The sequence below is a fragment of the Rhinolophus sinicus genome, chromosome 17 (assembly GCF_057876585.1).
Source record: "Rhinolophus sinicus isolate RSI-liver-muscle chromosome 17, RSI-T2T, whole genome shotgun sequence".
Taxonomy (NCBI): domain Eukaryota; kingdom Metazoa; phylum Chordata; class Mammalia; order Chiroptera; family Rhinolophidae; genus Rhinolophus; species Rhinolophus sinicus.
This window is the reverse complement of record NC_142517.1, coordinates 79730475-79746760: the sequence shown is the minus strand read 5'-3', so window position 1 is coordinate 79746760 and position 16286 is coordinate 79730475. Positions and strand designations below refer to the sequence as shown.

Here is a 16286-nt window from a genome sequence, read left to right as displayed (position 1 = left end):
GAATTTGGATTCACGAATACTTAAAAGTATTTGAAGGTTCGAGATGTGTTGGGGCAGGTGGGGTGCTTACACACACACACACACAGAGAAGTATGAAAACCAAGTATGATGTTAAAGAAATAACAAATTTAAGAGGAGAAAACAAAGCTGCCAGTAGTAAAGCCTGAGGTTGAAACCAGAATGTGGCCAGTAGGAGATTATAGGGCACTTGAAACAGTCTGAGAAGATCATTTGCTTGGGCAGGAGGAGGAAGTTGATGCTAGGGAAATGCTCAGTGCTTATAGCTAATGTATTCAAGAACATCTTGGCCTTGAAAAGGAGGTCTTGAGAAAAAGAGATACTAACACATTATTTAATCTTAAGTATATTCTCTGTTACTATACAGTAACCATTTAAATTACTAGATACCTCAGACATTATTTTGAATTTAGTATTATAAAGTCATTATAAGATAATCATACTGAATAACTTGAAATAAAATTACAGTAAAACCTAAGACGGGAAAATTCTCTAGCAGATGAGTATATAAGGGCTCGCTCTCTGCCATTGTCTTACTTCTTTCTTAAAGTGGACAGTTGAATCATACACATCCACTCAAGTCTGCAGAGGGGTGTGTTATGGAATATGTAGAAACAGTGGTGGACGGTTTTGTCAGAAAGCTCAGGGGGTATCACTCATTTGTCCTTTCTCCTCAAGTTCCCAAAATAGGAAAATTAGAGAAAATACTCATGAAGTCTTATTTTAGAGAGAAAAATTTGAGACCCGGTTTTAGTGTCTACACTTGCTTTTCTCTTCAGAATTAGCATTTAGTTAGAGGCTAATAGAGTTGGGAAGCCAATATTTATTTCTCCCTTTTTTTAACAACTGCCGAATCACTTCCATGTGCTAGGCACTGTTCTAGTTGTTCTAGGCTCTGGGAATACAATGAAAAAAACCCATTTCTCTGCTTTTTAGTGGAAAAGACAATGAAAAATTAATACGTTTTTAGTATCTGGTAGTGATACGTGCTTTGAAGAAAAATGAGGCAAGTTAAGAAAGTGATAAAGGAGCCATTTTAGGTTAGATGGTTAAGGAAAACCTCTGAGAAATTACACAATCTACTCTAAGGAGTGTGACAAGGGCTGAAGAAAAAGGGAGCAGCAGATGCAAAGCCTTGGGTTCAGAAGGAGAACTTAAAGTATTGGTGTATTAGAGAAGCCAGGAGAGAGGTAGGAAATGAGGTTAAATACTTGGCCAGGGGCCAGAGGCCAAATCATGGCTCTGTAGTTCGGGCTTTTACCTAGGAGTGAGATGGGAATCCATTGGAAGATTTTGAGCACAGTGACATTAGATTTTACTTAACAGGTTAACTTTGGTGTGTTAAGAATAGATTAAAAGTAGGCAGAGGTAAAAAGCAAGCAGATCAGTTAGTTTTTTTGCAACAATCCAGACAAGAGATGATGGTGACTTAGATCAAGCTGATAGAGGTGAAGGTACTGAAGTGATTGGATTCTAGAGATTTTCTAAGGCAGCTAGATTTGTTAGCAATTTGGGGGATGTAAGGTGTGGGGAAAAGAGAGGAACTAAGATTTTTTTTTTATCTTGAACAACTACAAGGAAGGAATTGTCAATAACTGTGATGGAGAAGAGTAGGAGAAGATTTTTGGGGGAAATTGGGTTTGTTTTTAGACATGTTAAGATAGAAATTTAAATGGTAATAATGTCAGATAAGCAGTTAAAATGTGGATGAAATAATAATTGACATAAAATAATGAAACTTATTTTCTTATACACATAAAAAAATAGTTACCTCCAGACCATTTTAATGTGAATCTGATAACTTTGGAACAGAGAATCTAATCTTTTTTGATGATCAGAATTTCTTAGATTCTAATAATAGCTTTGCTTTTCAAATTTTAAGATGTTTTATAGCTTTTTAATCATTAAAACCATTTTATCAGTCTTTCACTAGAGTTGTATATATTTGACATCCTGGAGTCCACCATGAACGGACAGTTGGACCTAAGTGGGAAGCTAATCATCAAAGCTCAACTTGGGGAGGATATTCGACGAATACCCATTCATAATGAAGATATTACTTATGATGAATTAGTGTTAATGATGCAACGAGTTTTCAGAGGAAAACTTCTGAGTAATGATGAAGTTATAATAAAGTATAAAGATGAAGGTAAGAGTGTTTCTAAAGTTAGTTTTTAAAAGCCTAAGTATTACTTGTGGTCTTCTGTCCATGTTTCATTGAATTATCTCAGAGTAAAAATTCCATTCCCTTCCATGGTAATTTGAGTGCCCAACTTCTTTTATTTAATGAGATGTTTATGTAGTTATAATTCTTTTGTAAGTCAATAAAGCTAAGTGTCTTATTATTAGAACATTATAAGTGGTAGAACACTATCACATACATTTTTACAGGCATTTTTTTTCTCTTCTGTCCACGCAATTCTGGCTTTGTTTTTACTTTTAAAACCAAACTTTCACACATATTTCCCATAGTGAAAGGGGTATCAGTAGGTATTAAATGAAAAAGGATTTCATGGTCAACTAAGTATGGGAAAGCTGGTTTTAACAAAGACAAATGTGTTTATTGCAGGAATTTATATTGATGTATATTGTCTATTTATAGCAGGTAGTATTCCCATATTCATTTGACAGTGAAACTTTTTATGGAGATGGGTTTTAACAAATGTTTCATCAAACACATAGTGGAATTCTAGTAGTAGACTATTTTTATTTCCTTTTCTTTAAATTTACCGGGGGTGCCAAAAAAATGTATACACATGACTTGTATTCATCTTTTGTTATTGGTATATATTGAGTATTACAATTTTAACAGTTTTTTCCTTTCTTAAAATGTGTATACATTTTTTTTTGGCACCCTCTGTATTTTCTTTGTTAGCATCTTTACTGAAATTGTACTTTAGGTGGTTACCAGTACATTTCTTACCATTGAATTTATTTCTAGCCTATTTCACTTTGATCTCAATACTCGGCCCTGCTATCCATACCATTCTTTTAAAAAATATTCTTATCCCTTAGCATCTCTGACACTGTGCTGTCCCAGTTTTCTTCTTTTTACTAATAACTTCTTCTCTGTTTCTCTGTGTGTATTGGCTTAAAGTAATGCCAACTGTGATAACAGATATTTTAAACTCTCAGTGGCTTAACCCTCAAATCATTCAGGGACCCAGGTTGACAGAAGTTCTGGTATTTTCAGCACATGGCTTCAGCACAAGCTCACCTTTAGCACTGACATCCAGCAGGCAGATGGATAAAGATAGTGTAGAGGAACACATGGGCGATTGTACTCTTTAGGCCTTGAGGTGGCATATATCACTTCTGCTTGCATCACATTGGCTAGATTGGGGTGTCAGTAGGGTGGGAAATGTCCCTGGTTGGAGAGCTACATTCCGACAACTTATACTGTGGAAGGTGAGTGTAAATCGTTGATAATCAGCTAAGTTACAGATGTAATTCTCCTTTCTTTTTTATAATGTATGTTCTAATGGTACCCAGAACTAATTTTTGAGGGTCACCCATGATAAGGAACAATAAAGAAGAAGAATTTTCTTCCTGTTCTCTTCCCTAGTAATCTCATTTACTTACAATACATTTTCACCTCTTTGACTTTCAAATATTATGTGCTTTAATTCGATCATTTTTTTCTTTTTCTTGACTTTATAACTCAAATTTCACGGTCTTCATGTTACCTGTGATGCTTTTTGCTCTTACCTCAAACTTGGCATATCTTAAACTGTTTATCTGGCTTTCTCTTAACTCCTTTATTTTTGTTTAGGGCAGGGTCAGCACACTTTTTCTTTAAAGAATCAGGTAAATATTTTAACATTGTGGGTCACATGAGGCCTCTGTCTTGTTGTTTCTTCGAAACCTTTTAAAAATATAAAAACCATTCTTAGTTCACAGTCTGAACACGGATTTGTCTATTGGTTGCAGTTTGTGGACCCCTAACTTAGTGGGTATCCTCATTGTTGAAACTTTGTCTTCCACATGTAGTTACCACATCGAATTTGTTTTTCATGGTTAAGTGTTTTGAATGTACAGATTTATGTTTGTAGCTTCTATTGGGCTTACTTAGGTAAAGGTCCTGTCATCAGAGAGACTCTGTTTCTGTTTTGGAATTCAGAAAAGAAAAATCGCAGTTACAGAAAGTTTTCTTCTTTTACATATATACTGTATTTTCTTCAGAATTCCTGAAGTTGAACATTAAATATGTTTGTTATAAAAAGTGCGTCGGTTATAAAGAACTAAAGACAATGATAAAATCCTATGTTATGGCTTTTATTGCCAACTCTTGCCAAATCTGCCCAATCAGTGTTAAAATTGGTGTAGCAGAGCAGCCTCTCAGCTTTCCCAGGACGAAACTCCGTGCCCAACCCAGCTGTGTCTATGAATATATTTTGTAGAGGCCCCTGAACAACTTGCCTGCCGCTGCTTTTCTATTCTTGTACTCTAAGAACATTTGTTCTCCTAGCCCTTTGAAAGCTTTTGAAACAGGCAGTTGATATGCTAATTATAGTATTCTTTATCCTTGGGATCTAGGGGATTTCAGAATCTGCTGTTTATGAATATTTTTTCTGGGGTGAGTTGATAGTTTTCATCTTAGTATCAAAATGGTCAGTGACCTGAAAGACTCCAATGTCTACCCCGTATATAAGACTTGGTCTTATAGTAAAATAAGACCAGGTCTTATATTAATTTTTGCTCCAAAAGACGCATTAGAGCTTATTGTCTGGCTAGGTCTTATTTTCAGGAAAACACCGTAAATATGGCTTCCCCTTCATTTGTGTCTGTGGCGTTTTACTGTACTTAGAATTGAAATTTGAACTTTGAGTATCTTTAACTTTTGACAGATATATTTAAATTTTTGGAACGGAAAGATTTCAGTCTAAACCAGTAGTTTGTGATAATTGCTGCCATGAATCTCCTCCTGGTGATTAGTAAAAGATGACTTAATGTGTTAATCTTAGCTGTTTTAGATCTTTGTGATAATATGATCAGTACCTTGCCATAAAAGTAATAAGCAAAATTGATGTAGTGTTTTGTTGAACAAATACATCTTTCATAGATCTTTTAATGTTTAAGCTCTTTATGGGAAATTCTAATATTGTCTGCAATCTAGATTTTGAATTTTAATTTAATATATATTCTAGTTTACTACTGATGCAAATCTGAAACTCATTTTTTTTTTCTCTCCCCAGATGGAGACCTTATAACAATTTTTGATAGTTCTGACCTTTCTTTTGCAATTCAGTGTAGTAGGATACTGAAACTGACATTATTTGGTAAGTGGTACATTTTCTAATAAATTTACTATTTTATTAATTGTATTTTTATTAAAGACTTTCTAGTTTATTTTCCGTTTAAAGACTCAGGATTGAGTGATAAGTTTTCAGCTGTATCAGAAGTTTTGGATTATTAAGGCATATATATATATATATATATATATATACACACACACACACACACACACACATATATACATATATACATATATATATACACACATATATATATATGCACATATATATATAAAATTTTTTTTGAAGATTAGTAAAAAGTAGGCGTGTTTTAAATTCCCCATCTACTCAGTTACTCTAAATGGTAATCTGTGCCACTTGTGTAAATGTTTCCAGGATTGAAAATAATTGCAGGGTTAAAACTACATGTATTAAGTTTAGTTCTCTAAAACTGTATAATTATCTTCTATAATGCAATATGTTTTTACTTATTCTCAGGGCTTAACATAAGGACTGATACTTTAGATATTGTTTTTCAAGGAGTACTTAAAGATTAGAGATAGTTCTCATAAAAAAACAATAAGAATAGTTCTTTTAGATTTTGTTTTCTTATAGATCATAACAGATTTGCAAGGCAGAACTCTTGAGGGACAACACAGAAATGATTACAGAGTGAAAGTGTTAGCATGATTATGTGAAAAATAAAATGTGAACTTTTTTTCTGAATGTTTTGTTTTGCACTTAAAAAATTTTTTAAATTTAGCGTTTTGTTTAGCACTGAACCTTACAGTTCCATGAAATATGATCATCCCAGTTGATTTAATTTGTATCTATTTCATCTCCATCTAGGAATGGTGAATATGAATCAGACTTTAAAATGCTAATAACAAAAAATGTTTAATAATTTTTTAAAAAATAACAGGTGTGTTTATAATATATTGAATCTAAAGTACTTACCACCTTTGGCCAACTATTAGGCATATTCGGTAAACTGAAAACCCTCCTTCCTGAAACACTGAGGATGTACGAGATAAACTATTACAAATATATTTTCTGAATTATGTCCCTAAACTTGCTCAGGAGAGTAAAGGAAATGTCCAGGGAACAAATAGATGGAATTAAAAACCAGGGTCTGAAGTACCAAAAGCTGAGACTTGGGGTGATTTGGTGGTGATAGTGAAGGTTTTAGTCTACATAACCTGTGGACTTGGCATTTGATGTCTACGTGGTATAGACCTTGATTTCTAGACCGTTACTAGGCTATACTCTCAAAAAGAATATTGGATATTGCAGAAGTAAAATCTCCATTGATACAGGAAAAGTCAAAGATAGAGGAAATACTCTGGACTGTCAGGGGTTTGCGAAGGCTCCCTTGAAGATTCATAACCATGGTCCTTAGGTGGGTTGGGTTTACATTTAAACTATTTGCACAGTTTGGGAGCTCTCAAACACAGATACTACCATAAAAAGTAGCAAGAAACGATGGCAAAAATCTCTCTGGAAGGGTATGTTCTTAATCCAGGTTACACAGGCTTTTCACAGACAAAATGCTACTGATGAATTTAGAGTTTAAAACTGTGAGACACGTAAAACAATCTAAGCAAGAAACAATAGATACAACTAATAGTAGGATTAGACTTCCAAGAACTTAAGTTGATTGAAGTGATAATTATAAAATATGTGTTAAAAGTTATTAGACATAAAAGAAGAAATAAGAGTAAAGCACTATGAGGTAACTTTTGGAAATGAAAAATATGATCATTGAAATTAAGTACAAAGTGGGCGGATAGAACAGATTAGTAAGAGGTAATTAGTGAACTGGAAGGTAGTCCAAAGAAATTACAGAATAAAGCACAAAAACACAGAGATGGAGAAAATCAGAGAATTTGAGAATGAGAAAGTCCAGCCTATTTTCCATTAAGGCTACAAAGGAGGAGATAATGGGAGAGTGTAAATATATGAGGAGATAATAGCTAAATAAGTTTTTAGAACTATAAAAGATATAAACCCTTCGATTTAGGAGGCACAGTGAGTCCTGAGAAGGACAAGTGAAAATAAATCTCCATTGGGCATGTTGTCATGAAACTGGCAAATATATAAGTCAAAGAGATAATCTTAGAAGTAGACTGAGAGAATAAGACCTACAAAGCAATTAGACTGTTAGACTTCTTTGTAGTAATGATAGAAACTAGAAGAAAATAGAATAACATCTTCAAACTGTTCAGAAAAAGTAAGTAGAAAAGTAGTATTCTATAGTCTATTAAACTTCAGGAATAAGGGAAAATAAAAATGTTTTCAAACAAAGACTGAGAATTTACTACTTATGGACCATTGTTAAAATAATTTTTAAAAATGATTTTTCAACAAGAAGGAAATTGAATCCAGAAGAATGGTGAAAGATGCAAGAAATTGTGAACAAATAAACTGGTTAAACTGTGTAAATTTAAATGAGCACGGATTTTTAAAAACAATCATAGTTTTATGAATATAAAAACAAGACGGGACAAAAATACCTAGCAATAATTATATGTAAGACAGTAGGGGATGATAGGAATTAAAATATTTTGAAGACTTGTATTGTTTGGGGAGAGGATAGTAATTAACTTTAGATTTTTAAACTGAAGTATGCATGTAAGAGTGATTGTTGAAAGACTAGAAATAGCCAGCAGAGGGAAAAGAAACAAAGGGTACTTACAGTGAGGAAGGAGAAAAGGAAGCAGAGAGAAAGCTTGATAAATAGAAAACACAAAGTACTAACCACAATACACATACACGGACTGAACATATAGTTAAAAATCAGACTCTTACTGGAGTTAAGGATCAAATCTCGTTACATGTTGATTGTAAAAGACATAATAAAAGATTATTATGCAAAGTTTGAAAGTAAAGAGCTAGAAACAAATATGTTAGATAAACTCAAAGCTAATTGTTAATATTAACAGAATAAACTCTTAAGAAAAACTTCATTAATAGTGACTTCATAATGACAAAAAGAATAATTCACTGGGAATATATAACAATTCTGAACACTTAGCATCATAGCCTTAGTTTTCCCTAAGGAAAAATTGACAGAAAAAGGAAAAATGAACAAATTTGTAATCATAGGAGGGCTTTTAATACTCTTTTCTCAGAAACTTATAGATCAAGTAGGCTCAACACTATACATGAGGATAGAAAAAATTTAAATCAAACATATACAGGCTTGATCTTACGCGTCTATCAATCAGGAATGGATATAGTTCTTTTGAGTACATTTGAACATTTAAAAAAGTTGACCATATACTGGGTTTTTCAACAAATCTCATTAAATATCAGAGATGTCCTAGAGATCATATTCTCTGGCCTCATTAGAAACCATTGGACAATCATGATAACCCAAACTTCCATACTTTTGAAGGTAAAAATAAGTTTTTAAAATAAGTCAAAAAAATCATAATGGGACCTAGAAATAGTGAAGACTTCTACATAACAACTTTTTAGTGGGTGCTAAAGTGATACTTCAAGGGATCTTTATAGCCTAATACAAGAGAACAAAGTAAGCCCAAATAACCTAGAAGGAATAACATAATAAAGAGCAGAAATGAGCTAAAAGTCAGAGAAGTAATAGGATCAACAATTTTGAAAAGATGGAATTGACAAACCTCTATTAAAATTAGTTAAGAAAAAAGGAGGCACAATAAGCAATATTAGAAATGAAAAGGGCCATAACTAGAAATAAAGTAGAATTTAAAAAATCTGTTATGAATACTGTGAATATTAAAATTTGAAAACTCGGGTCAAATATATAGTGATGGAAGGAGAACTGACTGGGTGATGAACACATAATGTGATGTATAGATGATATATTATAGAATTGTACACTTCAAACCTATGTAATCTAACCATTTGTCACCCCAATAAATTTTAATTAAAAAAAAATTGAAAACTCAGATGACATGGACTGTTTCCAAGGTGAATTTAATACACTAAGTGTTTCAAAAGTGGCAAATTCGATTGTCCCTATCAACATTAAAGAACTCAACCCAATTATTCTACCAAATATTTAAGGAACAGATGAGCCCAAATTATACAAACTATTCCAGAGAATGGGCAAAGGGGGAATATGCAGTAATTCATTTTACGAGGTTACTATAACCTTAACATGAAACCCAACCGAGGAAAAGACAGACCAGTCTTGGGTTTAAACAGAGATACAAAATACTAAATAATATTAATAATTCAAATTCAGCAGTGAATATTAAAATATACCATTGCCAAGATTGTTCATCCCCGGACTACGAGATTGGTTTAAATAAGAATATCTGTTAATACCACTTTCCATATAACAGGTTAAGGGAGAAAAAATGAACCATCTTCTCTATAAAGAAAAAGAATACATACCACAATCATGTTAAAAAATCATAGCAAATCAGGAATAGAAGTGGGCAGCTGTCACACAGAACAATTGCTGTATACCCTAAAATAAAAGGATTATAGAATTAACTAAAAGACTAATTATAACAAGAAGATAATGAGATTAGTGAGGAAAGATTGTTATAGGAAAAAAAACCTTTAAATCATAAGGCAGGGCGATAGGTTTTGGGGAGAGGTAGCCAAGAGATTTAGTTATGTCTGTATTTTATTTCTTAGTGATCAGGAGCAAAGAGAAAAATGTTAAGATTTGATGAAGACATATTTAATGAGTTTATATCTTTTTGTGTGCTTTAAATATTTCATTAAAGTCAAAGTTATATTCACACTAATAAAATACATAATTATGGAATAGGGAATTGAAGCTTTTAACTGAGTATTATATAGCAGATGGTGTTCTAAAACCACTAAGTAGATGACTTCAGATCATAGGTCATGTTATGGATATGTATGTATGCCGGGTTCTCAAAAGTTCTGGTAAGATAGATCAGTGTGCTTCAGCAAAAGACCACCAGGACCACAGCTGTAGTTGAACAAAGTTTGGTGTATTTGCATTTATTTTATACCTCAATGTTAAATACAAAAGAACAAAGTAAGCCCAAATAACTTAGAAGGAAGAAAATAATACAGAGCAGAGATGACTAGAGGTCAGAATTGATAGGATCAACAATTTTGAAAAGGTACAATTAGCAAATCTATTAAGATTAAGAAAACAGAAGACACAAATAAGCAATATTAGAAATGAAAAGGCATAACTACAAATACTTTGCAGCGAGGGAGAATGAACACCATGGAGGACAACTGGTGTCTCAATGAAAGTGTGTTAGAAAGGATAATTCAGTAGGGCTTGGGCCAGTTTTAGGTGGTTTTGGATAAGGTTCAAGGAAGTGGGGCTTTGCCCCAAATTGGATACTATCAGGGAAGTGGGGTTGGGGGTGGTCTTGTGATTGGGTTTCTTAGTAAATCTTATTCAGAAGGTGGGAGGAATGAATTGAGGTTAAAGCTGCAGTGTTAAAACCATAGCAGTCACTCATATTAGCCAGAAATGTTTGGTCAGATTTGTGTTTTGGTCAAAGTTCTTGTTTTTGTCTTGGGTTCTCACATGATTTTGGAGTGGCTGTGTTTTTGTCTTGATCACACAGAATGATCTCTTCTACTTATTTGAAATTATTCATTACCTGTGAGTGCCAGGCAGCTTGTAGCAACACTAAGGCCTGACTTACAGTGCCAGGCCAGGACCTGGCTGTGAGGAGCTGGTTTTTTTTTTTTTTTTTTTCTCCCTCTCTTTTTCAGGTAATAGAGAGAAACCAGTAATACCCAATAAAAGCCAATAATTAATTGATATAGGTAAGAGATTATATCGCACTTCCTCATAACTATATAGGGTATATGTAAAATACTGGTGGTTTGTCTTCTAAAAGCTTATATTTGTGAATTGATGTTTGAAATATTAACAAATCTCCCTGAACTTTTATTTTCAAATAGATTTCCTTTTCTAATATGGTGCTTTGGGATTTGTATTATGTATATGTGTCCTGGCAGTGCATAAAGCGTTTTAGTTAAATTTTTGAACTCCTATCTTGTGGTTTACATTCAGAGCCTTGTGTCACATTTTATATATGTATTTTTAGTAACCTCAGTGGTGACAGTCTTTGTTGCTAAATGAAGGATTTTGTTTTTTTTAAATCAACTGAAAGTCAGTTTGGACAAAATGGGTAATTAAATGAGGTAATGTGGGCTTCATTAAAAAACGTCTAATGATTATTGAATAATCTCTGAGTTTTTGATGCTTACGTACTGCTTTTGGAAGTACAGTTAATCTTGAACAAAGCAGGGATTAGGAGCACCCTCCCCCACAGTCAAAAGTTTGCATATCACTTTGGACTGCCTGAAACCTTAACTACTAATAGCCTACTGTTGACCAGAAGCCTTACAGATAACATAAACAATTAACATGTATTTTGTGTTGTATGTATTTTGTATTGTATTCTTATCTAGAGAAAATAAAATGTTATTATAATCTTAAGAGAAAATACTTAATACTGCTTATTGAGAAAAATCCACGTATAAGTGGACCTGCACAGTTCGAACTCATGTTGTTCAGGGGTCAGCTATAACTACATTTAAGGATAGTGGTGATGTGTATTCATGATTTCTGCATTTTTTTTTTTTTTTTAATAGGTTACTTTTTAGGTCAGTTATTTTAGGTAGCTTTTTTTTTTTTTTTTTTTTCTGGGTCAAAAGTAGACAAAGGATAACAAACCTATTAGTCATGTTGTACCTTTTAACATTTAGGTATAGAGTAAGGTGTTCACTTTATTATTTCAAGAATGTAAAATAATAGGGTTCCTTAAAATAAACTTTTGAAGGTGTATGATTTCTATTAAAATATATTAAAGCTTTCTGTAAGTTTTAATTTATTTTACTTAGTTGAATTCTTATAATAAACTTTTTTTGTTTTGTTTTCTTTAACCAATATGGTCATAAGCCATAGATCTGGCATCAAGAAAGACTGATGGATACTTATTTTTTCCAAAAAATAAATTATTAGCAATAAAGAATCCTTGTCTTAACGAGTTACCATTCAAATAATATCAATATGTCTTGTTTGATTTTCTTTCACTTTTTAAAGAAGTTATATTTATCTTTTCTTATTGCATATTCTTCTGTTGATGTACTTATTCAACAACATTTCCTAAGTTTACACAAATTAATGCTTACATTCCAGTTAATGGCCAACCAAGACCCCTTGAATCAAGTCAGGTGAAATATCTTCGTCGAGAACTGATAGAACTTCGAAATAAAGTGAATCGCTTATTGGATAGTTTGGAACCACCTGGGGAACCTGGACCTTCCACCAATATTCCTGAAAATGGTAGATTGTGAATCCAATTTATTCTGATTTATTGTTCTTATATCTTTTTTGCTTTATTTATTTATTTTATTTTTTAAAAATTTATTGGGTGACAATTGTTAGTAAAATTACATAGATTTCAGATGTACAATTCTGTATTACATCATCTATAAATCCCATTGTGTGTTCACCACCCAGAGTCAGTTCTCCTTCCGTCACCACATATTTGATCCCCCATACCCTCGTCTCCCACCCCCCTACCCCCCCTTACCCTCTGGTAACCACTAAACTATTGTCTGTGTCTATGAGTTTTTGTTTCTCATTTGTTTGTCTTGTTCTCTTGTTGTTTTTGGTTTATATACCACATATCAGTGAAATCATGTGGTTCTCTGCTTTTTCTGCCTGACTTATTTCGCTTAGCATCATACTCTCAAGAGCCCTCCATGTTGTCACAAATGTTCCTATATCATCCTTTCTTACCGCCGAATAGTATTCCATTGTGTATATATACCACAACTTCTTTATCCATTCATCTATCGAAGGACATTTTGGTTGTTTCCATGTCTTGGCCACCGTAAACAAAGCTGCAATGAACATTGGAGCACACGTGTCTTTATGTATAAATGTTTTCAGATTTTTTGGGTAGATACCCAGGGGAGGGATTGCTGGGTCATATGGTAATTCTATTCGTAAGTTTTTGAGGAACCTCCACACTGCCTTCCATAGTGGCTGCACCAGTCTGCATTCCCACCAACAGTGTATGAGGGTTTCTTTTTCTCCACAGCCTCTCCAACACTTGGTACTATTTGTCTTGTTGATGATAGCTATTCTGACTGGGGTGAGGTGATATCTCATTGTGGTTTTTATTTGCATTTCTCTGATGATTAGTGATGTTGAGCATTTTTGCATATGTCTATTTGCCATTTGTATGTCCTCTTTGGAGAAATGTCTCTTCAGGTCCTCTGCCCATTTTTCAGTTGGTTTGTTTGCTTTTTTGTTGTTGAGTTTCATGAGTTCCTTGTATATTTTTGATACTAGCCCCTTAACGGAGGCACAGTTTGCAAAAATCTTCTCCCATTCAGTTGGTTGCCTCTTTATTTTGTTGATGGTAGCTTTTGCTGTGCAGTAGCTTTTAAGTTTCATATAGTCCCATTCGTTTATTTTAGCTTTTACTTCCATTGCCTTTGGAGTCAAATTCATAAATGCTCTTTGAGCCCAAGGTCCATAAGTTTAGTACCTATGTTTTCTTCTATGCAGTTTATTGTGTCAGGTCTTATGCTTAAGTCTTTGATCCATTTTGAATTAATTTTGGTACATTAATTTTGGTGACAGGTCGCAGTCCAGTTTCATTCTTTTGCACGTGACTATCCAGTTCTCCCAGGACCATTTATTGAAGAGGCTGTCTTTCCTCCATTGCATGTTTTTAGCTTGTTTGTCAAAATTATCTGTCCATATTTATGTGGTTATACTTCTGGGTTCTCAATTCTATTCCATTGGTCTATGTGTCTGTTTTTCTGCCAATACCATGCTGTTTTGATTATTGTAGCCCTGTAGTACATTGGAGTACAAGCCAAAGTCAGGAAGTGTGATACCTCCATTATAGTTCTTTTTTCTTAAGATTGCTTTGGCTATTCGGGGTCTTTTGTGGTTCCAAACAAATCTGGTGATTTTTTGTTCTATTTCTTTAAAAAATGCCATTGGGATTTTGATGGGGATTGCATTAAATCTGTATGTTGCTTTGGGTAATATGGCCATTTTAACTATGTTGATTCTTCCAATCCATGAGCACGGAATGTCTTTCCATTTCTTTGTGTCTTCTTCAATTTCTTTCAAAAATGTCTTATAGTTTTCAGTATATAGGTCCTTCACATCCTTGGTTAAGTTTATTCCTAGGTATTTTATCCTTTTTGCTGCAATTGCAAAAGGAATTGTTTTTTGTATTTCTTTTTCTGAGATTTCATTGTTAGTATATAGGAATGCAGTGGACTTTTGTACGTTGATTTTGTAGCCAGCAACTTTACTGTATTCGTTGATTGTTTCTAATAGCTTTTTGGTGGAGTCTTTAGGGTTTTCTATATATAGCATCATGTCATCTGTAAAGAGTGGTAATTTAACTTCTTCATTCCCAATTTGGATGCCATTTATTCTCTTGCCTGATTGCTCTGGCAAGGACTTCCAACACTATGTTGAAAAGCAGAGGTGATAGGGGACAGCCCTGTCATGTTCCTGAACATAGCAAAGGGCTTCAGTTTTTCACCACTAATTATGAGATTAGCTGAGGGTTTGTCATATATGGCCTTTATTATGTTAAGGTATTTTCCTTCTATACCTATTTTATTAAGTGTTTTAATCATAAATGGATGTTGTATCTTGTCAAATGCTTTTTCTGCATCAATTGATATAATCATATGATTTTTGTCCTTTATTTTGTTTGTGTGATGTATCACATTGATCGATTTGCGGATATTGAACCATCCTTGTGCCCTGGGGATGAACCCCACTTGGTCGTGATGAAAAATCTTTTTAATACATTGTTGTATTCGATTTACTAGAATTTTGTTTAGGATTTTTGCATCTGTATTCATCAGAGATATTGGTCTGTCGTTTGCTTTTTTTGTGCTGTCCTTACCAGGTTTTGGTATCAGGGTGATGTTGGCCTCATAAAATGAGTTAGGGAGTACTGTCTCTTCTTCAATTTTTTGGAAGAGTTTGAGCAGGATTGGTATTAGATCCTCTTTGAAGGTTTGGTAGAATTCACTAGTGAAGCCATCTGGTCCCGGATTTTTGCTTTTGGGAAGGTTTTGGATGACTGATTCAATTTCGTTACTGGTGATCGGTCTGTTTAGATTTTCCAGTTCTTCGTGGTTCAGCCTAGGAAGGCTATATGTTTCTAAGAACTTGTCCATTTCTTCTAGGTTATTGAATTTGGTGGCATATAGTCCTTCATAGTATTCTTGGATGATCCTTTGTATTTCTGTGGTGTCCGTGATAACTTCCCCTTTTTCATTTCTGATTTTGTTAATTAGTGTCTTCTCTCTTATTATCTTAGTGAGTCTAGCCAAGGGTTTGTCAATTTTGTTAATCTTTTCAAAGAACCAGCTCTTTGTCACATTAATTTTTTCTATTGTCTTTTTGTTCTCTATTAATTTAGTTCTGCTCTGATTTTTGTTATTTCCTTTCTTCTGCTGACCTTGGGTTTCACTTGTTCTTCTTTTTCTAGTTCTTTAAGGTGTAACATGAGGTTATTTATTTGGGATTTTTCTTGTTTCTTGAGATCAGCCTGTAATGAGATAAATTTCCTTCTTAAAACTGCTTTCGCTGCATCCCAAAACTTTTGGTAGGATGTATTTTCATTGATATTTGTTTCTATGTATCTTTTGATCTCTCCTCTAATTTCTTCTTTGACCCAGTCCTTCTTTAAAAGTATGTTGTTTAATCTCCATGTATTTGTGTTTTTTCCTGCTTTCTTTTTGCAGTGGATACCCAATTTCAAAGCCTTGTGATCAGAGAATATGCTTGCTATGATTTCAGTGTTCTTAAATTTGTTGAGACTGATTTTATGTCCCAATATATGGTCTATCCTTGAGAATGTTCCATGTACACTAGAAAAGAATGTATAGTCTGATGTTTTAGGATGAAGTCCTTATATATGTCAATTATGTCCATTTCATCTAATGTGTCATTCAGGGCTGCTATTTCGTTATTTATTTTCTTTTTGGATGATCTATCCATAGCTGTCAATGATGTGTTTAAGTCCCCTAGTATAATTG

The 16286-nt window shown here is 33.6% G+C and overlaps 1 protein-coding gene across 4 annotated transcripts in view; it reads left to right on the top strand.

Moving 5' to 3' along the window:
* The window catches only part of TFG (trafficking from ER to golgi regulator), a 41253-nt gene that overhangs the window by 2360 nt on the left and 22607 nt on the right, over positions 1 to 16286 (top strand). For all 4 annotated transcript variants that reach the window (XM_074332843.2, XM_019756526.3, XM_019756525.3 and 1 more), the window contains exons 2-4: positions 1941 to 2167; positions 5214 to 5297; positions 12391 to 12537. In XM_074332843.2, the coding sequence (XP_074188944.1) occupies positions 1984 to 2167; positions 5214 to 5297; positions 12391 to 12537 (415 nt within the window). In that variant the 5' untranslated portion in view covers positions 1941 to 1983. The remainder of the gene's footprint in view (positions 1 to 1940; positions 2168 to 5213; positions 5298 to 12390; positions 12538 to 16286) is intronic.